The sequence below is a fragment of the Acanthochromis polyacanthus genome, chromosome 16 (assembly GCF_021347895.1).
Source record: "Acanthochromis polyacanthus isolate Apoly-LR-REF ecotype Palm Island chromosome 16, KAUST_Apoly_ChrSc, whole genome shotgun sequence".
Classification (NCBI taxonomy): domain Eukaryota; kingdom Metazoa; phylum Chordata; class Actinopteri; family Pomacentridae; genus Acanthochromis; species Acanthochromis polyacanthus.
Genome location: NC_067128.1, coordinates 26,470,901 through 26,497,650, shown reverse-complemented (window position 1 = coordinate 26,497,650; position 26,750 = coordinate 26,470,901). Strand labels below are relative to the sequence as shown.

Genomic DNA, 26,750 nt, shown 5'->3' with positions numbered 1-26,750 from the left:
AAAGAAACTATGCTAAAAGGAACCAAGGTAGACAGTCTTAGCTGAAGTAAACGTTCCTCTCCAACAGACTTATGTGTCCCATACTTTCACTGGGTTACATCAGGAAATGTGTGCCCTTTAAAAATGCTGAAACTGTCTCCCACCTACCTGGTGCAGTTTGGGGCTTTACAGGAAAAGAGCAGCTATGGACAATGGCTTTTCTTTGAGAGTTTTCATTCATTGACATTGTTCTGGTCTATTCAAGAACTTGAACAAGCTTTAGTCAACCAAAGAACATCTTGGCTGACAGAAAATTTACCTCCTTTTCAATCAATCAATGAGAAAAAAACAGCATCTGCATGATATCCCGAGGTTAATCTTAGCTGGTCACAGTGCACTGAACACACCACCTGCTAGCGCTATTAGCCAAAAATGAATTATAAATATAGACAAAAGCTAGTGTTTGCAGCATAATAAATCATTTTAATCTGGTTATTTGATACTTGTATCATAGCAACAGACTCAGAACAGACCAGCAGCAATATGATTTCTGGAAACAGAACTGCATCAACTGGTAATCAGAGCACAAAAGCCATGCAGACAATCTCTCTGCCTTACGTTTTGAGGTAATGTGTCAAAGTCAGTTGTTCAGCTGTGATTTGCAAACTGTAGTACGCAAAATGTACACTGAACTTCTTGGCCTTCTGCTTCAATGAACGCAGCCACTCTGAGGACTTATTTGACATGGTGTCGATAAGTTTGAACCCGGCAAGTAAACATTCAGCAAAGGTTAAATAAGTTTGACCTGGCAGTTCTGTCAGGTGTGTCGAGTTCAGAGCAAGGAAATCATAGCCTGTTTCTCTTGCGTCCAAAAATAATGAATAAATTCTGAAAGGCTATTGATTCAGTGCTTTTGTCTTATATAACAAATACCAGTGAGACTGACAGTTTGGTCAGATGAGATTATATGAGCAACCGATAAAACAGTCGATTTGGAGACTTCAGTCCCAATTTCTACAACTTCATACAACAGCTTAGAATACTCATCAGTTCCTTTCTCACAGGATTGTGATGGTACCAATAGCAAAGGGACAGCCTGCAAATCCAACAGTGTCCTGACCACATGCCAAAGCTTAGAGAGTAGGAAGGATGAATGCACTAAAAGCAGTCAAGCACACAGAACACAAACAAGACAGCCACAGAGGAAAGCAAATGTGGTACTGAGGTATGTCTGTTCAATTGTGCATTCAACTGTTGTCAACAGTGTAACGAAATAGGGGAATGAGACAAGATGGGGAGGTTCAAGATGGATGCACGTTAAGATGGAAAGTCCTGCTCTACCTTTGTCCTCTGGTCGGATGAGATGAGGCTTCTTGTCGGCACTGGGGAGCTCCGGCTTGAGAGCTGAAAAATGAAACATGGTGCACACACAGTCACTTCGCTTGTCTGACCCGACTGATTGAAGATTCAACAGACACTGACAGGGAATGCACACTTTCACAAGAGCAATTGCACAAAGAAGCCACTACTCTCTGACTCACATACACACACCACCCACTAGCATATACAAAAAAGATGGACACGAGTTTAGCACATATTGTTTCACTTTGATGTCTATGTGGTACAACTACTGTATTTGTGGTTTATCTTTATGTCACATGTGCAAACAGCAAACTACAACACATTGCAGTGGTAGCAGGATATGAATGCAAACTCTGACTTCCTGTGCAGCCAGGAAAACAATGATGCAAGTTTGCTTTTTGCAAACTGTAGATGCTGGTGCTGATATGAAGCACCACATTTACAGTACAACTAAACTGATTTCTTTTTAAAAAAAGACAACTGTTTTCTTCTTTCATGTCTGATACAAAGGAAAATACAAAGCACCTTTATCTATGTCATGGACTTTTTTTAACCAGGTACTTCCAACCAAGAATTGCATGTTAAGCCATTGTTCTTGCAGATGTTTGGACACCGTTTGGGTTTGCAACAGTAACAGGATCACAGAATACACTGATCAGAACATTAAGTACGAGATGGGAACAATTAGTTCAAGGCAATTTCACCAAACACATAATTTAAAAAGTAATACATGGTGCAGTCAGAAAGTTTCAGGACTGTGTGAGCAGTAATAAATCGGGAGACAACATGGCACTGTGCTAGTAACAGCAGGATCTCTGGTACAGATGTTTTTTGAATACTGGTGAGTGGACCTCCAGGGACCTCAAACTGAGATAGAAAAAAAAATAAAATCACATTCTTTGTCAGAAAGCATCCAGGATGAGCAAACACTCAAGTGGAGGATCATCCCTGGTGACGACAGTAAGTTTGTTGTCACCAAGTTAAGAAATAGCAGTTTTCTCAGAAGGCCAACAAGAGCACTCTAGTTATTTTCTTCAACATTCATATGGTTTGCAAATGGATTTCATTCCCCAGGTCTGGACTGTCAAGGCAGACTTCTACAGTGACATCCTGAGGTGGAAGCAATACAGACTGTGGCGTGATATCATGCAGGTGCACAGTATCACAGCACAAAAACACCATCATCGCACTTCACCCACTTTTCTCAGCAGATTTGTCTGCCTGTCACTTCGTCCTGTTCCCCAAAATGAAATTCAATTTGAAGGATCAGTGTTTTGACACAGATTAGGAGACTGAGCGCTCATCGCAGATGGTGCTTGGCATGTTTACAAAGTGGGACTTCCAGGGAGCACGACAAGTGCTACAGAAGGGCTCCATCACTGCACAAGGAGATTATTCTAACCGGGACAGCAGCTAAATCATCACTTCTGATTTCAGTGCGCACAGTCCTGGAACATTTTGATCGCACCTTTTATTGTTAACACAGGCTTTTTTTTGTTCCTTTGTGACTCAATAATAATTGATAATTATCTGCTTATTACAACTGATGAAGCAAGGACAAATGTTGAAATTTGTTCTACAGATGCAAAAATATGAAGAGAAACTATATTTTTAGATTAACAATATTTGTTTTTCTCAATACAACCACAAACCTTTTTGAGTTTATTTATAAATATGTAGACAGGTCACATCTCCTTATTGTCGAGCACAATCAGGGCACAAAAACCATTGGAATAACTTCATATAAGTAATTAGTGGCTGCTTGATTAAACAAACCAGCCAAAAGCCCTGTGGCAGAATCCATCCTCTCCTCCTTCTTCCTCTCTGTTCCGCTGATATGAAGAGACAGAAGCTGTATTGGTGTTACACACGTGGACAAAATTGTTGGTACCCCTCAGTTAAAGAAGGAAAAACCCACAATTCTCACTGAAATCACTTGAAACTCACAAAAGTAACAATAAATAAAAATTTATTGAAAATTAAATAATCAAAATCAGCCATCACTTTTGAATTGTTGATTAACATAATTATTTTAAAAAACAAACTAATGAAATAGGGCTGGACAAAAATGATGGTACCCATAACTTAATATTTTGTTGCACAACCTTTTGAGGCAATCACTGCAATTAGACGATTTCTGTATTTGTCAATGAGCGTTCTGCAGCTGTCAACAGGTATTTTGGCCCACTCCTCATGAGCAAACAGCTCCAGTTGTCTCAGGTTTGATGGGTGTCTTCTCCAAATGGCATGTTTCAGCTCCTTCCACATATGTTCAATGGGATTCAGATCTGGGCTCATAGAAGGCCACTTTAGAATAGTCCAACGCTTTTCTCTCAGCCATTCTTGGGTGTTTTTGGCTGTGTGTTTTGGATCGTTGTCCTGTTGGAAGACCCATGACCTGCGACTGAGACCAAGCTTTCTGACACTAGGCAGCACATTTCTCTCCAGAATGCCTTGATAGTCTTCAGATTTCATCGTACCTTGCACACTTTCAAGACACCCTGTGCCAGATGCAGCAAAGCAGCCCCAAAACATTACTGAGCCTCCTCCATGTTTCACCGTAGGGACAGTGTTCTTTTCTTCGTATGCTTGGTTTTTGAGTCTATGAACATAGAGTTGATGTGCCTTACCAAAAAGCTCCAGTTTGGTCTCATCTGTCCAAAGGACATTCTCCCAGAAGCTTTGTGGCTTGTCAACATGCATTTTTGCAAATTCCAGTCTCGCTTTTTTATGAGTTTTTTTCAGCAGTGGTGTCCTCCTTGGTCGTCTTCCATGAAGTCCACTTTGGCTCAAACGACGACGAATGGTGCGATCTGACACTGATGTACCTTGGCCTTGGAGTTCACCTTTAATTTCTTTGGAGGTTGCTCTGGGCTCTTTGGATACAATTCGAACGATCCGTCTCTTCAATTTGTCATCAATTTTCCTCTTGCGGCCACGTCCAGGGAGGTTGGCTACTGTCCCGTGGGTCTTGAACTTCTCAATAATGTGAGCCACTGTTGTCACAGGAACTTCAAGCTGTTTAGAGATGGTCTTATAGCCTTTACCTTTAAGATGTTTGTCTATCATTTTTTTTCGGATGTCCTGGGACAATTCTCTCCTTCACTTTCTGTTGTCCATGTTCAGTGTGGTACACACCTTTTCACCAAACAGCAGGGTGACTACTTGTCTCCCTTTAAATAGGCAGACTGACTGATTATGAGTTTGGAAACACCTGTGATGTCAATTAAATGACACACCTGAGTTAATCATGTCACTCTGGTCAAATAGTTTTCAATCTTTTATAGAGGTACCATCATTTTTGTCCAGGCCTGTTTCATTAGTTTGTTTTTTTTAAATAATTATGTTAATCAACAATTCAAAAGTGATGGCTGTTTTTGATTATTTAATTTTCAATAAATTTTTATTTATTGTTACTTTTGTGAGTTTCAAGTGATTTCAGTGAGAATTGTGGGTTTTTCCTTCTTTAACTGAGGGGTACCAACAATTTTGTCCACGTGTGTATACGTGGTGATGTAAAAGTATAACACAAGCTGGCTATGAGGGCTGAAAGAGGTGGAAGAAAGAAAACGCTCCATTTCTGCAAGTTTATATTCTGTTTGTTCAAATGTTGTTTCTAAAAGTTCTCATACGGTGTCCTTTAGAGAACTGCAGCATGCATACATAATACATGCACGATGCAGCGCCGACGTTCGTCCGTGTTCCGCGCTCCAGTCGGAAGGTGATTTCTGTTGCATTGCACGCTCACTTCCGCTTTTGATGACGTATCGTGCTCAGACGACTCGTCAGCGCGTTAGTTGCAACCCTAGCTAGCATCAGGTGAGCTACCAGAGAGTTTCCTCGCTTTAAAATGGAACAAACGTAGGATAATGTAGTGACTTATGGTGCGTGTTCACTAGACACTGAAGTGTTTTCGAAATAATCAAGAAGGTTTGCGGCCAAGCCACTGTGTTTATCGACTCATCTGCCGGACTGTCAAGCTGAAAGTAGACCCCACGTAGGGGTCCACTCCTGACCATCCACCGTCTGTACGATTTTCAGATGCGTGCGTTGCCGTGCGAGAAAATCGCATGTAGTGGACACACGGCATGTTTTTTCTTTTGTGAAGCGTGAAATGCTCCCACACTTATGAGGACATTGGTCAAACTGTTTTCTCCGTGCTGGTCATGTTTCATTTGTTGAATGTACTTTTCCTTTGAAAATACCTCCTCCGCTCTGCCTTCACCTCGCTCTGTTCAACTCGCTCTACAGGTGGAGTAGAGGGCTCCGCCACATGGTGAGTGACGCACAAATCGTGCGACATAACAAATCGATAATGACATTCGTTGCCAACGCTTTTAATAATCGATTATCGATTTTATCAATTCGTTGTTGCAGCCCTAAATGCGGTACTTCCATGCAAACAGAATGTAGCCATGTTGGTATGCATGTGTAAATCAATCTCACAAAGGTGTTGTAAAAAGTACAGGGTTGTCTAAGCTTGTTGTTGCTGTAGATGAGAGCTGTAAAATGAATTACAAAATGACATTATGACTTCTTTGCAATTCTAAGCTATTTGCTCATGTGTAATTAATGTGTACAGAGACAATGTAATTGTTGCAGCTCTGAATGGTTATAACATATTAGAATGTAAATAGGACTATTCTCCACATGTGCTGTGTTGTGTTTGATTCTTGGTTAATTTTGGCAGTATAGCAAGCATTAATTTAAGTTGGATTGATTTATCTTACAGTTTTGCAGTACTTGGTTTGAAATCAAAATATGAACATTTGACCTGCAGATGTGTTTGTTGTAAAACGTAAAAACAGATTTCTCTGTAATCAAATAAAGTGTAGTGATGAGGAATGTCATGATATCATATTTAATCAACATGCATACACGTTTAGTTAAAGACATTCTAATAAACAGTATTATATTGTGATGTTGAAGGGATGAATGGCTGCAAGGTAAATGATGTGTTTGTCAAGGAAAATGTTTATATTAGCAGTAACCTCATAGAATGGATTCGTTTTTTCTATTGCAGTATCAATAATGGTACATGACATGAAAAGGAAATAAATGTTAAATAAATGTGGTGTAAGCAACAAAAGGACGTAAAACTTTTATTAGGAATACAAATGTATTGCACTTTTGTGTGTTGTGAACTTTTATGAAATTAAGTTGTTTATGTAAAACAGATGTATGATGGAGAGATTGAGTTTTAGTTTCAACTACTAACCAAGGCGTTTCTATTTTACAAAGGATAAGCGTCCAGGTGTTTACAGTGGTTCTTCACAGGTCAGAGTATCTATTGCAGTCTGATGGTAGAGACAGTAATTAGACATTGATTGGAGAATGTTGCCTGAAAGTGTTTATTGCCGCTGTGTGAAGTGTACAAAATGTTGCTGTGGATTTAAATAAGATGTGGCATATGGTTTGCACGAATGTGGAAACGAAGCATATACAGTGGAGGACTGAACTGCAAAGACAGTTTGACATATTCGGGCTTTGTTTGTGTAAGTCAGGTTAACCAAAAGATATGAGTAAATGCACGACAGAGATTTGGAAATGTCCACACAGCATTTGCAGCTTAACTGTATTGTTGTAACATGGCTGGCTTCTGGCTCTTCATTTGATAGTGTAAACATTGATGGCTACAGCTTCAATAACAGTCCACGATTATTAACGCACAATAGTCAGAAAACAAGCACTAATAGTACTACAAGCCCAACAACATGGTGGAGTAGGTATGCATACAGTAGAAAATGTGGCATATAATGTCATCCAAGTACCAGATATGAATTTGGAATGCTTGGTCTAAAACTATTTAATTTACAACCTACTGGTAGCAGTCATTTATCGATCACCATCATATTCCATGTCTTTGTTTAAGGAGCATCTTGGTAAGCTACTTGATTGGCTATATCCACGAAGTAACACCGTGGCCATCATGAGAGATTTGTAACAAGAAAATGCTATATTCAAGTTGTGACACAACCCACAACAGAGAAAGGCACACTAATTGACCATGTGCATGGTAAAACAACACAATATGAAGCTGATTCAATTGTGTGGACTATATTTGACCACGAGGGTATTATTTGTTGTTTTAAGGACATGGCCTAGTAACACGACAGTGTGTAAGGCTGTCGTGTGAAGACATGCAGGCACAACTTTTTGCAGAGGACATATGAAGAAACGTTTGTTTCAGTATTGGTACTGTAATAATTATGTGGTAAGTATTAAAATGCAAGAGGTTTAGTTTCTTGTGTAATGCTGTAAGGTCAAGACATGCAGGCAATGTTTTTTGACAGAGGACAGAGGATTAATAAGTAAGCAAGTAAGAACTAATAGGCAAGAGATTGGTTCCTGTATTATAACACTTTATTTTAAATGACAAGGCTTAGTTGGCATATGCAACCGAGTTTGATTCACAGATTAATTGAGCTCATAGGACTAGATGGTACAATCCCTTAGATTAATCAGCACTTGCTATTAAATGGGGGGAGGGGGAAGGAAGGGTTCAAAGTGACCATCCAAGGGCAAACACTTCACTGTGGGGTCTTCAGGTGGGCACCCCTCTTCACTGGCGTTTCATTAATTTAAGCCCACTACACCTCCAAAGGGCTTAACGGCGACACCCAGTGTCCCAGGTGTGCTCCCCTCTGCAGTTACCCCTGGATGGTCACCTCGCAGCCCAATTGGGGTCCTTTCTCTTAATCCATATCCATCTGCTGCTTTGTTCGGCAGCCTCTGATAAGGACTTGACAGCCCGTCGGAAGGCCTGTCCTCGCACTCCCATTTCCTTCAGAAGCTTGGTTGTGGATGTAGCTACAAAGCCTCTACATCCGACCTCAACTGGAAGCACTTGTACATGCCAGCCACGCTGCTCGGCCTCGGCTGCTCTTTCCGCATACTTCAGCCGTTTGCGCTCATATGCGTCACCAAATGCCGCCTCCCATGGCACAGTCAGGTCCACAATGCGCACAGACTTCCGGGAGGATGACCACAAGACCAGGTCCGGCCTGAGACTAGTTGTAACAATCTCAGGTGGAAAGATAAGTTTCTGGTCTAGGTCGACCTGCATCCTCCAGTCCCTGGCAGAGTCCAGAAGGGTTGCCAATCACTCTTGCAGATGGTTTTGCTGGGAGATGTTCTGCTTTTACGAATGAGGTGGTATTTACATATCCAGGCAATCGGGGAGGGAGGGCATTATTGGAAATTCTCCTTTCTTCTAGGGCACTCGCCAGTTGTCTAAGGACCTGGTTGTGTCTCCAAGTGTAGCGACCTTGGGACAAACTGGTGTTGCAGTTGGTGAGGATGTACTTCAGTGTTGCAGGGATTTGACAGAGTGGACAAGAGGGATCTTCTCCAAGCCACTGGTTTAGGTTCTTGGGTGTGCATTGGTGGCTCTGATGATGAAGCTGATTTGGCTTCCTTCCATTTCCCAAAGATCCTTCCACGTGAGCTTACGATGTTCCAAATTTTCCCAGTTAGTCCACTGGCCCTGTTTAGACTGTGCGACTGCTATTATTCATCTGTCTGCCTCCTCTTGTTGCCGCACCTGAGCCACTACCAGTTTTCTCCTCTGGGTTGATGTTGCCTTATGTCATGTGGGTCGACTTGTACCAAGTCCGAATCCACCTCTTCCATACTGCACCTGTCCTACAATGTCACCATACCTGAGAGCAGATTTTGCTTGCTGCACGGCCTCAGATGGGATCCATTTTCTCCCAGTTGCCAGTTTGGGAGCAGCCGCTCGGATCGCATCATCTTGACACTCAGTCAGGGTCATATCCAGCCTCACCTTGGTGGACTTAAACTCCTCTGTGAGGCTAGAAATGGGCAGTTCCAAAGCACCATGTCCATACAAACCGATGTTACTGAGGCAACGTGGGAGCCCAAGCCATTTCTTTATGTATGAACTGACTGTCCTCTCCAGTTTCTCGACTTTGGTCATGGGGATCTCATACACTGTTAGAGGCCACATCAAGCGAGGAAGTAATCCGAACTGCAGGCACCACAGTTTCAGCTTTCCAGGAAGCCAGGTCTTATCTATACTGACAAGGCCTTTGATGGTTTCTTCCCTCAGCTGATCACTCTGGTGATCAGCTGAGGGAAACCATGATGGAGAACATAACCGTTTGCTGTTTCAGCATTTCTACTTTAAGAGTTTATATTATATTCAAATAATAAATACAACATTAGTATTTATCGGAAAGATGTTTCTTTTATTGCATTACAACAGCATTTACAAGTAAAAAAAGTAGACAGAATACTTACACAGCTTAACTAAAGGATTCATATATAATATATCATATATGCTAATTACTTAATTATATATATGTTCAATAATAACAAAATAAAAATAAATAAGCATGTAACTTTTCATGAAATATAGTGATTAATGTAATGCTGTACAATTTGCCAATAAACTGTAGCCACCCATATGTTGTTGTAATGCAGGTTTTGCTTTACTTCAGATGTAGTGACAAAAAGCAAAAGGCACTGGTAATGGGTTTTTTGTGGCCCCTGATATGCCTACCACATATCAGGGGGCACCAAATTTCGTAGATGTAGGTGACATGTGCAGCAAAGTCTATTTGTTAAAATACTGCAGGAGGTGCGATGACAGGCACTTTGAATGTTTTGGCATATGGATGTGATCAGGGCAGGACTCTGATCAAACATGTAAAGTTTGAGGCAGATTGGAGCATGTACAGGGCATTTACACAGCATTTTGAAGAAGGATCAAAATTCCAGAAGCTGCCACTGCCACACACTCACACTTTTGCAGAACATTTTGATAATTTTTTTCACCAAGGTCTGTTGTATGTACTGGCCAAATTTGATTGTTTTTGGGGTTACCTCTGAGTTTATAGCTCTTGAAAATGAGCAAAAAATGGTCAAAAATCGTCAAATTTCTAACAGTTAATGCAAAACAGACTTCCTGCTGGGTTTAGAATATGGACACCACTGACTTTTGTGTTCAGCCTGACGTGCCTACCAAATTTGGTAGATGTAGTTGAAACGTGCTGCCGACAGTGGGCGTTATAAATTTTGCAGGGGGTGCTGTGGAGCCATTTTGCCACACACATGCAATTCCCAGAAAACATTCAATTTTTCCCAGTTCTGGAGTGTTTACAAGTTTTCATGAGTTTTTGAGCATGTTTGGGCTCACAAAAATGCAATTGTTGCATTTTAAGAGGGTTCTCACACCACTCAGTGCTTGGACTCCAACAATAACTCTCCACCATGTTTGTTCATTTGGTTTTCTAAAATAGTTTTCTACTTTGATCATTATGATTGTGAATAAGGCACTAAACTGCATTCTAATTGGTATTTAAAAAGCCTAAAACTGAACTTGGTGAACTCTGCAGAAATCATAAAGAATTCCTCTTAAAAAAAAAAATCACTATACTAACTCAACCCATTACGATGTAACAAGTTGAAAAGTAGATTGATTATGTCCATTTTGTTGTTTTTTACTGTAGAATTCCTTACGCAGTTATCTGTTAAAAAATAATGCTATTCTAAAGCTGAACAGTATATGAACAGAAGACCTTTTCCTTATCTCTCAGTAACTGTTCTTTAAATCGTTCATGGTTGGCAAATTAAATGTTTTTAAGTGGTAAAATAAGAAAATTTATTACCATGCAATTTCACAGTGTCTGACACCAACAAGTATTGGATACACCCATAGAAGATATTTCCAGTGCACTTCTTCATGTTTTAAGCAGTGAGGAATGCATTTTGTTTCAGAAGAAGGGTTCTCAAACACAACCTACTCTAAATCGAACTGTTCTCACGCATTTCAGTGCATTTAATAAGACACTGTGTGAAGTCCTCCTTACCTGCACTTTTTGATGGTGGAGGTGGCTTCTTCGGTTTCTAACAGGAAGAAAAAGACAGAAAAAGTAGGTCAGCAGTGACAGCACAGAGGAAGACGAGGCTTTAACATACAGTTTTATTGACTTTCTCAAAGTCTAAAAACCCAGCCTGGAGGGGAAAAGGCAACAAATTAGGTTCTGTCTAAATACGGAAAATCTAATTTGTTGTTCTCAGTTGATCAATAAATTGAGATGCACATCTCTGCTGACGCTGTTTATTTTATGACCGACAGCACATACACTTTTTAGCAATTTACATCACACCTACAATTATGCTTCATTGAGCTTTACCTCAGTTTTGTCAGTAATGTAGTTCGCTACAAATATGCCACATCAGATATATACACGTATTGAAAAACTAACATGACCATGTGACACTGACTTCAGCCAATGCTTACCAGGTCGCACATGAAAAAGTTACAGATTTAGCCTTCGCCCCTAAAACCTGAGTGCTTCATTAACATGGTTGTCAGTTGAAACCAATTTGAGGCAATTCAGTAATGACAAATAAGGTTTTTATCATTGTTTTTTAGAAAACAGGAACTAACAGCAAGAGTGCACATGCTAAGAGCAGACTGTAACATGAAGAAAGCTCCAAAGCTGTCATTATTTCAGCAGCTTTTGCTTTGTTATCTCTATGACAGGATTAAATCTGTTGATTTCAAGAAAAAAATCAAAAATCCCACTCAAAGGGGGAGACACTACACTGTTTTGATTAGTAATGTGAGTACACAAATGATACATGGTGATCCGCAATGCTCCATTCTTGGGCTTCGAGTATTCAACATCTGCAGATGCTCAAAGATAGCTCAAACAATTAAGCAAATGACCGGACTGCAGTTAATGAACTGTAACTTTCTAACATGTGATGAAAATGTAATTTACCATTTGATACTGACCAATCATGGAATTTATGAAGTTATTATTTATCACATGTAAATTCTCACAAAGCTTTCAATGTGAAGATACTCATATGGAACCTGATCAGTTCTTCAGAAAAGTCATGAATACCAATGATTTTTATGCATGTATGAATCATTTTACAAGAAGAAAACAGAATATCGCAACAGACTGATAATGTTGTTGATGTTGAGATTTCAATGTTCATTGTTCAGTTCAAGATTTACCTAATGTCAGAGGACATGCCATATTTAGTTAGCTCACCTCTGATTGGCTGAGAGTCAGCAGTAGTGTGTGTGTGTGTGTGTGTGTGTGTGTGTGTGTGTGTGTGTGTGTGTGTGTGCGCATTGGTAGAGGTGGAAACAGTGGCTAATTCTGGAGCTAACTTATAGGGTTTGTGTACTTATTTTTGCGTTGGCTATGGCCCACAGTAGCCTGTGTGAAAGTTCAATAAACGACCAGTGAACAAGATAAAGTCTCACTCATTAATCACTGAGGGTCACTACAATGTGTTGCACTGTTTCTACAACTTGACTGATGTTTAACGCTGTTCTGAGTGTTTCACTGTATCGAATTTCACTTCCATTGAGATGACTTTCCTTTTCCTCAAAGCACTGCCATCAGAAGAGTCTGACTTCACTTGGGGGTCCTAATGAAGGGCAAAAAGGTAGCGAACGTAGCACAATCCAAGGTGGCTTACAACCGGCAAATGTAAACAAAGCTGTCTTGTAGTGGCACTCGTCAACTAGTTTCACGTAACGACTAAACGTCATGTGCTAAATCAAGGATGGGCCCACAACCAGTTCCGATGTAATGACAAAACGCTGTAGGTTGATGACGTTGTACACCGAGGACCCCCTGTATATGTCTGAAAGGGATAATAGAATGATTAAATGATCTGCTGGGGTTAACTACATTTGAATTCTCAAGGTGTGAATATAAATCAAACAGTGATGACCAATATGTCAATAAGACTGCTACTTTTTGACACTTAATCACTTGGACATTTTGTCTTAATATCCATCCATGGCATCTCATTCAACAGAAAATAGAATTGAGAGACCCTGTGGGCCAAGTAATCAGCAATGATGGGATGATTGCTGACAGTAATTAAACAACAAGGCATTTAAAATTCAATCATATTATCTAATCCCAGTGCATACCGCCTCACATTCACACAATAGCTTTTGTCATTATTAAAATGTCATCCTGCTACCAGGGCAAATTCGTGATTTTTCACAAGACAGAAAACAAACATTCACTGTTTGAATTTGGTGTGGAGCATTGCGTGATTAGTATTAAATTACAATAAGCTAAGTCCCTAGAGTCTAATTAACAAAATGAAGTATTCTATGTGCAGCTACAGCACATCTTTACTGTCAAACACTGAACGCTTCCACAGATGACATAAAAACTGGTTTCACCTGTGCCTGTCATATTCCCTATAGCTAAAAAAAATATAATTTCATTTTTCAATTGTTGTTTTTCAATATTTAAGTTTATCTGTTTGATTAGAAAATCTTAAGTGGTAAGCTGTGACTTTCTGTTTTACTGGGGCAGTGTTTCTCAAATAGAGGGGCACGCCACCCAGTGGGGGAACAGAGGCATGACAAGGGGAGGTGCAAGCGACTGGGAGGAAAAGGAATCTGGCCATTTAGTACAGATCGACACACAAACTAACTAAATAAATAAAAAATTACCGTGCATGAGCACAGGCATGTGTTGTGCATGCGTACGTTATGTACAGATGTCGAATTGCCTGACCAAAATATGCAGCGAGTCGAGTGATTTGATGCAGGTAACTGATAGTGTTCACATGTTGTCATAGTTATGGTGATCCCATGCTGGCAGGTATATCTGGCAGGTATAACAATCCTCACTTACGTCACTGTGTCTCCTCAGTATAAACAACCTTAAGCAACCAAAGTACTATTCACACGGGATTAGTGTTACCTGAGGATCTCTGGTAATTTGTAAATTACCCCAGTGGGCAGCATTGAGGGGATAACAGGCTGTGAAGGTGTTTGTATTAAGCCTATTGGGAAAAAAAATGTCTTACTGCATGCTGCTACGCATTTCATCTATCTCAATATCCTCTGAAATGTCCCTCTTCTTGTAGATCTGATTTTGCCATTTCAAGATCCAAGATTCAGGAACTATACACACAGTAAACACTGTGGTTACCCTGAGAGATGAAATTTCTGCCAGTGGTCCATAGGCCTGTTGTGTATATGCGTACTCCTGCATTTGCACCTAAAATGCAGTCAACTTCCACCACAGCCTCCAGAATTCAACCGGGAATGAGGTAGAAAAGGGGGTGAAATAGAAAAAAAAACAGTAACTAAAATACCCCCCCAGTCAGATATGCAGACTTGCACGGAACTAGTATCATCATAGGCCATTGTTTCACGAAATATGGTAGGTAATTTGCAGTGGAATTTTTACTTTACAAGTAACAGACATGGCACATTCGCACAGGAATAAGATCACAGACATCCTCTGCAATTATTGCAAATCACTGTTGGTCCCAAGGTAATACTAATCCCGTGTGAAGAGGGCTCAAGAATATACAAACTGATGACAGCTTACATTACAGACCTCAATAGTATGACAAAGTAGCACCTACCAATTGGATGAGTGCTGCGTTAAATAGTACGTACAGTTTACATTCAATAGGGTACATTCAATTTGGAACATAGCTATAGTTATTTATCACTGTAGAAAGGACCTAAGAGCATAGTGATGATGATGCTGACCTGCATAAGTCAGCAAATAGATAAAAGAATAAACTGTAACCCAACAGAATCCCTACATTTTCACAGTGGACATTCAAAAATAGTGGTCATAGCCTCCCCTTTTGTTCCTGAGTTATAACACTATGTAAATGTTTACACACAACATTATGTCACGGTGTAGCTGACCTGTCGACTTTTCAGATATAAAATGCTATTGGGTGAAATCCTGTCATATTTAGTGTATGAAGTCCAGTATGGTGTTTTGTTCAATCACAGTGACCTTTGACCACTAAAATCTAATCAGTTCATCTTGAGTCACAGTAAACCTAGGTGCTAGATGTCTCGACATTTCTTTAGGCCAAGATCGTACCCAGAGCCAGAATAAATATAATTGCAACCTGGCTAGACTCAAGTCCAGGGTCTGGTATCGGTTACAAGGAACCAAATAGACTGGTGAAACCTCAAGTAATTCTCTTCTATCTAGATGCAGCTAAAGAAGTATCACAGGAGGTGATCAGACATTTTGGCTTCTTATCTCAACTTAACCTGGAGTGGTGACTCCAGCTGGTGAGCAGGAATGACAGAGAGAGCAGCTCTAATCAATAACAGTTACAACAAATGGGTCCAGCTGTTGTATCACCAACATCCAGTTTGCAAACACATGAACAGCAACATTCCCAATGACCTCATGACAGATGAGAACGACAACCATAAGCACAGTAACTGTACACAACAAAGACAGTGACAGCTGTAGCCTTAAAATATTTAAAAACAACGGATGGCAAACATGAGGCACGAAGATCTTTCGTTTCTGTGGACTACACATATAGCCAGAAGGCTGAAACCATAATCAGCTGCAAGAAATAACAGATTCCCATCAGCAAAGGAGTTTTGGATTGCTAGATGTGTCAAGATACCTTCTGTCTGTGAAAGTGCATGATAAACAACTCTCTCTCTCGGGGCTTACCTCTTCTGACTCCTGCTTCAGTGATGATTTCACTGACCCTCTTGATGTGGGAGCCTGAAACATGAACACAAAGATTAATATCTGCATAAAAACTCAAATGACTTCCACTAATCACACCTCAGAGGGCTTTGATGTCCCTCATATGATATGAACAACAGCAGGGGTGAGAAATCAGTTAGACTAAGCTTTCACAACAGAGCACTCAGTTTTCATTCACACCATGTGCTCAAAACACCATTATCCTGAAGATGCTCTTAAAAAGCTGTTGTACTCATCATTAAAAACACCAGTGAGAGACTTCTTAGCAAAAAGCTCTTAATACCAAAAATACACATACAAAATACATGCGATTGATTATCAAGACACCTTTTAGTAACATGAAAAAGCTTTCAGAACAAATCAAACAGGATTTTTGCATTTAGGAGGTAACAAACTTATACTGTACTCACTGCCCCATGATATAAATTACAAACAGGTTACAAATTAAAGGAAAAACCTGAATACATGCAGACAGGCAATGCACATGGGAATCCAGTGTTGCAAACCTATTGGTTACAGTGCTACGGAGGTGTGGGAAAAAAAGTGTTGAAGTCAGATGACCCATCATCCCCCATATTCTCAACAAGAGGGCAAGAACTTGTGTGATGTATAATATACGTGTGAATGTTTAATCTCTACGGTGAAAGGCTCTAGGGACAGAAAACAAGGGAATATCTTTCAGAAGAATGGTGTCTCATCCCTCTAGTACAGTTCCAGAGATTTGGGGAATCAATACCGAAGAGCAGCTAGCACTAGCCCATCACCTTCCAAAGACATTTTAAGTTGCTTTTGTCAATAATTTGTCACCTGTCTGCTGATTCTGTGAGACACTGAATATCTTATGTCAAGGCTCAGATGAACTGACAAATGTGAGGAATGGATTCAATATCATCATGTACAAGTACAATTTAACTGATTTTACTCAATCTAATTTCTAACTAAAGAAATCTTAGTGGAAGAACAAGAACGGATGAAACTTTCATGTCCTTTCCAGACTTCAACGTATTTTTCACATTAAAAGCAAACTTTGGTGGAGGAAAAAACATAAGACCCACTGAAATATCATACAATTAAAGTACGAATACTGACATTCCTCTTAACAGAGAAACATTACAGGAATCAACCATGTTTTAAGAAATGCTTTAACATCAAGAAAACAGTCATGTAGATATAATTAGGCTCCGAGCACCGAATGGTGCAAAGACCCTATTGAAATCCTTGGGTTTATTTATTTATTTTTTTTTTTTGTCGCATTTAAAATTGCAGATTTGGCAGACTAAACATACCCCAAAATGCATGAAACTTTGCACATGCATCAGGACTGGCAAAAAAAATTAATATTTTATCGGAGTTGTGCATTTGTGTACCAAAATGGCTCAATAGCGCCCCCTGCAAAATTGAAAATGTGGTCATTAGCCCAACCAGCAGGACATTTCATCTACAGCTACAATATTTGGTAGGCATACGCAGCACATCAGGGCACACGGAAATGTCGATTACGGCCATTCTCTAAACCCAAGAGAAAGTCGGCCAATTTGAATTAGCTGTGAAATCTGTTTGAGAGGAGTTCTTCATCGAAGGCAAGTCAGGGAGAAATCAAACTTGGTCAGTAAATTCAAGAGGCCTTCCTGATGTCAATGCAGGTCTACCACCAGCACATAACATTTTCAGATGGACAAAATATTTCAAGGGTTCCTTACTCCACTTATGCAGAAAATTAGTAAAATGCTGTAAAATTATGCACGTAATACAGAGTTTCAGAATAAATGGTTAATAAACCACTTCTAAATTCTAAATATCTAAGAGAGTGAATATTTTCATGTTTAAAGTTTTTCCAATCATTATTTTCTCAATCATTTCCTTGGTCTATACGATGCCTGAAATTAGTGAGCCCCAAGGTGACATAATACATAATTAAATTCACTTGCTTCAAATTCACCAATAGATAAAAAAAACCCTCAAAGACTGTCATTCAATAAACAGTGAGTCCTGACGCTGAAGCTGTGGAAAAGGCTGATTAAAGAGAATATTAATCACCATAGCAACCTCGGGCCGAAGCAGGCTGTGGGAATCCCCTGAGCGATCGGTGAACATTCAACACAGCTGCTCACTGTGGAAGGAATTTACCCACAAGTAAACCCTCACCTGCAGTGCACTTAGATGTTTATGGCTTATGGTTCATGGCTTCATTTTCTATTCCATTCATTTTTATTTTCTGAGAATTTTCACACCTCATCAGTTTGGCTCAGTTAGAAGGAACTCTGGTCTTTTTGCTCAATTAGTTTTTTGTTTTTTTATTTGATCCTTTCTATCTGAAACAGTGAAGAATCCACATCATTTTGTGATGGAAGATATGTGTTTCAACCACATGCAAATCCACCTGCACACGGAGATCTGCTCAGGAAGCTGTCTTATAATTGACTATAAGCATGGACAGGTTTTGTTAGAACACCGATGGTGACACACTGAGTGGGGAGCTTGCCTCCAGGAAATTTCTCAGCATGAAACAGTTCATTTCCTGCATTGTGGAGAATTTTCATGCACCAATTTGTGCCTTCTCCACATCAATTTATGGACAAGAAAACATAATATTCAAGCACATGTGGCAATTTAGAATATAATGAAATATGATACAGTGAAGCTCTCAGGCATTCTGTACTGCTTTATAAATAGTTATTCTCCTGGATATCAACTTCTTTTTTTTTTTGTTCCGGCTGAGTCAAGACATTTACAGGCAGGATTTATTGTTTTAGTCCTCTTACTGGTCTTCTGTTTTGGGAAGTAACCTCTTTAAATATGTATGTGACAATTATTTCATTTACATTCACTTATTAGCCCCTGGACGTTAATAACATCTGTGTCTTTCAGCAAAATTCCTGTACTTCAGAATGCTTTTTAGGAATCATGTACAGTTAAAATGTGATAATGGCGCCAACTGAAGACAAGATTACAACACAATTTGGCCATACCTGATTAAATCGCTAATAACCAATGTTAGAGAGCGGAACCTTGTTAATATCTCTCGCACTTTTAAAAGAAAACTGGGAAAACTTTATCTATTGGTTCACAGCTCACTACATTTTAAGACTCTGGGAGAGAAACTGCCCTAATTTAATCCACCTCCTTTTCCCTCCTGACTCCTCTGTGTTTATCAGCCTGCTGTCTGCACAGTGCCAGAGGGAAAAAAATTGACGCTGTACCACTGCTGACTGAAATCAAAACTATCTGTGTGTGTGCGTGTGTGAGGGATAATTGCGTTTGCCACAAAAGGTCCAGTGTTGGTATGAGCTCATAACTCATGCTTTGGGAGTAAATAAAGACCAAGTGCTAAAGAAAAAAGACTTGCTCCTGCTTAAAGTCTTCTGCCTCCTTTATGTACTTATTGGATGGATGACAAATGCACATAAATGTTACGGCTGACATATCTACTTTGTCCCCCTCTGTAATCTGTGCCTATTGTTCTAAGTTATGTTTTTATATACATGACAAGTTTGTTGAGCATGTCGGCATGTGACTGCAGTGCTTTTACCCTGATGACTCAGACAACTGGAAGCAGTTTGCTGTTTGGATTATCTATGGACTTTTCGGGCTCATAAAGTCCATTAAAAATGACAAAGTGATCCCACAGTAACAACTCAAATATACAGGAATGCAAAAATTTTCCCGTTTTGACCAAATAAACTGAGCGACAAAATGAAACAAGCTGTTTCATGCTTATGTCTACATTACAATTTGGGCTTATATATTTCTTGTCTATCATCAGTGATAATGACTAGTGTTCCATTTTAGATCACACACACATATAAACCACCTCCACATACCAGCATTATGGCATTCAGATGATGATTAGATTGAAAAACTGGGAATGATTGTGTCCACTTACCTAAGGCTTTAACCATTTACTTCTAAATTCTGAGGTATCTCGATCTTCACCACAGGAAATTTGCAAAATGTTTTGTCTTAAATGCTTAATTTCTCAGCCAACTGCTGTCTAATAGCTCATTCTGTTCCTTTTCAAAGCTCACCTCTTTGTCTCCTTCAGAAACCATGGTTACAAAGTTGTCAGGGAAGACACCCTCTCTGCCTCCGATCTCGCCTCGCCACCAACCTGGCTCTCCTGTGTCCTGTTAAGAGAACCAACAAGGAGAAAAGGATGCCTGATGTTTCTTTTTTTGTTCACACAGATTTGGAAGAACCAAATTTAAAGCAACAAAGCATCTTTCAATTTGCAAAGTCACGCTGCACAAAAAAAAAAACAAAAAAAAACTGCTCACTTTACAAGCATTTCTCTGCAAACTCCACTAGATGGTGGCATCGCTCCAAAATACAATCTGAGTGAAGCTCGAAAAACCCCATGATTATGTGTCACCGCTCACTATTAAATAACAAACCCTTGAGTCAGGTTTGTCAGATCTTGGCAACATGTCAGAGGCAGCTGAGCTGAGCTAGCACAGCCTAGGTGTCTTCATCTGCTGCTTGGCTGCCTGTAATGGTTTACTTCTAAATATCCCTAAATGGGGGACTCTGGGCAAGTTTTCTGTATTGAATCAGTAAACTGAGATGAAGAATGATGCTTAACCACTGACATGAGTATTTTTAGAAGGCACACACTTATGTCATATATAAAGGTTTGGAGAGAAAAACTGTGCAACCTGGAAATCCCATCTATTGTTTGTAAATGCCTCCAGAATTATGAAAGAAAGAAACAAAGGCATACAGTGTCGTCTTCGAAGGGCTCATGCAACTGTGAGAAAAACCAAATGTTTCATCTTTCTCCTGCAGTCTGCACAAACATCCGTCACAGTCACAGAGCAGCTCTATAAATCTGACACATGCTGCTGCAAACACAGGTTTATTTGCAATTTTTCAGCATAGACTCAAACTTTTAGCTATTAACTTGCTCTAAAAAAAAAAAAAGAGCTGTTGAAGGTGAACCAAAAGATAAGCTGTGATCTCAAATATAGGAAGGATTCTCTAATCTCCAACTCAGCTGGAAACAATGGCATCCCGTTACAAAAAGTCATATCTAAAGAGATACTGACATCATTTTACGCTCCTTGAGGCATGCATTAAGTGCAGTTTCCTCTCTGACCATACTGATCAATCACAACATTAAGGCCAACAACAGATGAAGGAAAGAACGCTGATCACTTTGTGAACAATGATTTGCAGACAAAATTCAATTTCATTTCTGAAGGCACTTCACAAAGCATAAAAATAAACAAAGCATCAGAAAGTGCCAATAAAACATTTAAAAAACAAAACAAAACATCAGCAAAAACAGTGCAATACCTTAGTATTGCATCAGAAAGGTAATAAACATGTGACTGACTGAGCTGCTCTGACTGTAAGGACGAGCCTGCTCCACAGCGTTGGAGCTCAAAACATGTAAAAGCTTAGCCGAGCTCTGTATTAAGCCTAGACTGTGGGACTTCTAACAGTAACTTAACCTCAGATGTCAGGGGTCGAGGTACAGAAGAAGCTTTCATAAGTTCACAGACGTACAATGGAGCCATACCATGTAGTGATTCAAAATTAGTTTAACAGAATCTTCAACTAAATTCTGTAACGAACAGGGAGCAAATGCAATTCAGACAAGACTGGGGTTGTGTGTTTCCTGCTCCGAGTGTTTGTGACCAATCTCGTTTCTGCGTTTTAAATCAACTGTAACACGATGATTGCTGCGTTGCTGCGACAGATCAAGTGTGAGTTGCAATAGTCCAGGTGGGAGAAAATGAAAGTGTGAAAAAGCTGCGTAACACTATTTTTGGAGAGTGTAGGTTTGATGTTAGCAAAGTTTCTACTTTATACATAGCAGAGTCTTAATGAGTTGAAAAATCTATCAAATGTAGTTTGCATTTGATAACTGAGGTGCAAAGGTGAATACAAAGCAGCATAGACAGCTGCTGTTGGTAGCAATAAATAGTTGATTTATTTTTCCATATAAACGTTGCTGTTGGACATTGTGAGGACTTCTGCTAGTACTTACAAGGCCTCAGTACCAAAAATGGTAAAAGACACCAAATTTCAGTGATGACAGATACTGTTCTGGCCTGAAGGTAGACTCAAAATGCAAAGCTATCAGCAGGACAAAGGGCCTATGAAGGTAAATGTCACGTTTGGATTCCATTTCTCAGCTTAAAATAAAATCAATCCTTCACGAAAAAGGTGTCAAGTCTTTGCTGGTGTCTTTAATGTTTTCGAACCATTTCCAAAACAACAGAAATCTATTTCATCATTTTGGCTTCCCTCACTAACCTTAGAAGGATAGATTTGTTGCATATGTATTTGGTTGACAACATAAAATGTATATTGAGTGTTATTGATATATAATTAGGACAGATAACTGTAACTCCATGGTTATGAACTTGCCTAAAATGTATTCAGAACTGAGTTTGCTGGATAGGTAACTTGAAATTTTCCAGCGTTTGCGGATCACTGCAGATTTCTTGATAATATGCTCATCACTCAGCAGTTTCATGTAAATCTGAAGCACAGCCACTATCCAACGTAACCTCAGGCAGTCAGAGTCAGGTGAGGAGTGTCCAGGTTTATGTTGGCTGGGGTGTTTGGTGAACTTATAACATCATTTCTGCAGCTATGCAGGATGACAGAAAATAACCAATCCAGCAGGGTGTTTAGTTACTATAAATCAGTGCTGTCATGTGTTTCTCTGGTTCACATCAGGAAGTCACTCTGTTTCACAGACTCTCAAAAAAGCCCAGTGTTTCTTTTTTTTGTCATTTTATTTCACAGTTTTACTGTAAAAAGCACCCAGAAGCTTACCTTGCTCAGTACATGGATGATTTCGCCTTCTTTCAGGCTCAGCTCGTCCTCGTGCGTGGAATCGAAGGCAAACGTGACCTTACAGTACTCTTTTGCTGAGGAAACCAAAATATTGGAATCCATTAAATGGGGGGGGGGGGGGCAGATTACAGGGTTTTACATCTAAAAAGCGCATTGAGAAGTCACCAGATTGCTACTTAGCTTGGTATATTTAATGCTAGCACAAATAGTCAAAAATCTAAGTTGATCTTAAAGCTCATGTCCGGAGTTTCCGTTTGTTTTCAATTTATGTATCATTGTTTAACAAAGCTTAAATGTGTTAGTCTAGTTCGATACTATGATATAATGTTAGTATGACGCGATATGAAAATTTATTCCTGAGCTCCGCCTTCCTCTCATAGACCCCCATGTTATTCCAAAAAGCGCCGGTTGCTGCCAACCAATCAAGTTCGAGCTTCAGCTTTGTCATGCTGTCAATCAACGGTTACGCGCACAGCAAGCAAGCCCATGCAGAGGTGGGCGAGCTACGCACTACGCAACCGCGAGCACATTTGTTTTGCTTGTGGAGGAGAGAGCATCAGGGATCAGCAACTTCCAGAAAAGTTACCAATCCCACGGCTTGTCAGGCCAAGAGACTGCAGGACTGTGGCCTCGGGGTGCTCGCGTCGCTCCCCGACCACGGCCTCCATAGCCCGCCTGACGGCTTCGTTTAGATGCCCGACCTCTGGAGGAAGATGTTGGGGCGTCTGGGACATACTCTTCGTCAGAGGAGTCATGCAATTCTGAACTCTAGATAGAAATAAATAAACAATGTAACACATATACACGCGTAAATGCACTAAGTCTGATAAACAACGTCATCGAGAGGGATACACGAGTGTAATCACATATTGAAACTTTACTCGTTCGTCCTAGCAGATTCATGTTATTTTGGTATTAGGACAAGTTAGACTCAATACAGCATTCTAACGTAATTCCTTTATTATTTACTAAATGTACTAAATGTAGAGGAGTGGAAAACAGCAAAACAGGCGAGATGCTGCAGCACTCCTGTCAGGTACTGCGCGCGTGCACAAATAAAGGGGTGAAATCAGAGGGAGGGTGGGACCAACAGGGTTTTGGGAGACGCTGTGATTCAAACTCCGGACACGAGCTTTAAACTTAAATGAAGTTAATATACTTTTCAGAAACCAACCACATGAAGTGAGTAGCCAGCAAAGGCAAGAAACAGCTTTGAAAAAGCATTTCCTGTAGCTGCACATCCAACCTGCACAACCCTCAGGAGAAGTTCTTGTTCTTTGTTCTTTATAGACCGACTTTGGCTCAGCCAGCTGCTTTTGTTGTCTGGTGTGAATGGTGACCAAGGTCACTGCACAGCATCACTATTGTCTTTTTCTTGGTTTGTGCTCTGACTTAATGGCTTAAAAAGCAGAATTCTCTTTGAAGGCATTATGTAGATTCACTTGGATGTTTTGGGTGTTTGTCCTGCTGCAACATCCACCTTCTACTGAGTTTCAGCTGGACGGCCACCCTGCAAGACACCTTGATAAACTAATTTTCCCTCAATGATGGAAAGGTGGACACCTGGACAGGCCCAGAGGCAGCAAAGCAGCTATAAATCATGATGCTGTCGCCACCATACTTCACCTTTTGAATTATGCTTTTATATTTTGAGAGCAATGTATTTCGAATGTTGTCCAGGTCACCACCATGTCTGCTCAGTGATTCCCTTTATGCCTTTAGCTGTTACTTTGGGACTGAATAATTAATGTAACTGTTTCTACATTTATTCAAATAAAAAGTTCTTGATCACAAGTTTTCTTAAATCTCTTTTGTGCAAAGTTGTGCAACAAGTGTTAGTGTCTTTAACAAGTGAAAGTAACTCACACTTGCAATCCAATTTAATCGATGAGACACCAGTTTTGTTCGATCTAATCTCTATTTTAGATGATGTAAAATGTACACTCGAGGTTCACATACCTTTTCCAGTTTCCTGTTTAAATGATGTATTCAGTAAGAATAAGAACAATACGATTTGCCTGTATTTAAAACACACTGGATCCATAAATGCATTTTTTATGTAACTGAAGATTTTGAAATATTTAATCATATAAATAAATACAGATAACTCTAATGGCTCACTTTTTAAAAGTTTGTGGTTGTGGCACAGTGTTTTGAGCATTATCTGTTTTTTCATATTAAAGTACACAACAGAGCTCCAATACAAATGACACAAGCAAAGTTAACAACTTAGGTCAGACAGTCCAAACTCAAAAAAATAACATTGCCGTTACTCTCACCTAGATAAATAATTTGATATTATAAAATGCTTTGCACCAGAAAATTATAAAACACATTTGTAGTATTTTACCTTTGACTTTGCTGTCTCCATCTGCTCTCTGTGAGTCTGTCATGTTGGGATGTGCAGGCTTTGCAGCAGATGGTAATGATGGGATTGGCTAAAATGAAGCAAACCATACAGATGGGAATGATTTATTGGTCATGAGTGGATAATGTGGCTCTGTGTGTAGGACTCCCATCTATGAGACAGTCTGAACCGAAAAGAGTGGAATAATTTGGTTTCTTATGGAAGTTGGATGTTGTTAATTATGAGGTTAGCAGTTCAGGATTGAAGGATATGAAAGGAAGAAAGAATTGCGTACACAGAAGGCTCATACCTTTTCTGCCCTGTTGCAGGTGCCAGACAGGTATAAAACTTTTCAGATAGGCAGAAAATAATCAAAAGGCCCCAAGAAGTCAAAGGAAGAGAGTAGTGAGTGGATTATGTGTGCTGGTCAAGGCCAAATGAGGATATCTGTAGCTGTGAAGAGGAGAGTGTAAGAACATGCTACATGTGGTGGTACGTGAGGAGTGAAGGAGCACGAAGAAAGCTGAGTTAGTGGTGAAAGAGTGTGAGAGCTGTTGTGAAGAAGAAAGAGAAGGAAAAGAGGGGAGAGTTTCAGAACGAACTTAACCGCTACGCTAATTAAGCAGTGAAGCTATGTTATTAAATGCCTTATATTAGTGTTATCATATTCTGCATATTCTGTGATAAATGTCACTTCCAAAGCAAGGCTCCTGAGGTTTTCCATTTTAAACTTTATATTTACTGTTTCTACACTTTCTAAAATGATACTTAACAGAACTGAGGTGTGATCTAAATCAGTATGTCAGATGAAGGTATTTCTTGCTTGAATTAAGTGTTTCCCACATGTGCTGATGATGGCAAAAAAAAAGTGTATTCACAACAAACAGAAACTTCATATATATCAGGGCAGGTTCCTTTAGTGTTAACAGTAAACAAAGATAAATAGACCTCACAAACCCCATTTGGTAAACCACTCAACATTGGCTGAATGACGGAACTTATCAAGCACATTGAAATAAAGAATGTGGATAATATACTACATCATAAAGATTTAAATATACAGTGTAAATGAAAGAAATGTAGGTGTGTCGCTGTTTGTGCTGTGACAATGAATAGACAGCCACTATAAATGAAATGTATGATGCGTCTATAAATTTACTGAAGTTCTGTTTACTTGTACTACTTACTAATTTTCCCAGAACTGCAAAACCCTACAGCTGTAGATGATGTGTTTAGAGGTCAAATTTCTTTCAACCAACAGTTTAACCCTTTAAGCTTCAGTCAATTCCAGCCGTTTTCAGTACAAAAAAATCGCTAATATTCTATTTTTAAATAAAAAAAAATTACGAAAAATACGGGGAATATTGGACGCGCATCGGGAGGTGCATTTCCTTGAAAACGACCGATTCGGGGATTTTATACCGACTTCAGGACATGTTTTGGACAAAATAGTTTACTGGCTTGTGTCATCTGGACGTAAAAGGTTGGATTATGGCCGTTTTTTGTGGAATCTTTTTTTGTGTGTGTAATAATAAACCCGGAAATGTGAGTCGCGCTGTGTGCGTTGAAGCCGTGTATAGAGAACGGATGGATGAATATTTGTTTTTGTCGGACAAATGTGTTTTTCTCACCCGCTGTGGTAATCGCATCTGAAAGTGGTTTATACCGGCGGATTCATGAGAATCTAAGCTTTCCATCGGTGTATAGTGTTTGTATAATCGCGTTTGCACCCGTCGGACATTCTT

General features: G+C 39.7%; 1 protein-coding gene across 1 annotated transcript in view; it reads right to left on the bottom strand.

Annotated features, from left to right (window-relative positions):
* Positions 1-26,750, bottom strand: part of cd2ap (CD2-associated protein) — an 86,900-nt gene that overhangs the window by 25,678 nt on the left and 34,472 nt on the right. Inside the window, exons 7-12 of the mRNA XM_051960670.1 lie at positions 25,009-25,096; positions 22,638-22,732; positions 19,877-19,975; positions 15,813-15,866; positions 11,175-11,211; positions 1,321-1,383 (exon numbers count right to left, since the gene is read on the bottom strand). Of these exons, the coding sequence (XP_051816630.1) occupies positions 1,321-1,383; positions 11,175-11,211; positions 15,813-15,866; positions 19,877-19,975; positions 22,638-22,732; positions 25,009-25,096 (436 nt within the window). The remainder of the gene's footprint in view (positions 1-1,320; positions 1,384-11,174; positions 11,212-15,812; positions 15,867-19,876; positions 19,976-22,637; positions 22,733-25,008; positions 25,097-26,750) is intronic.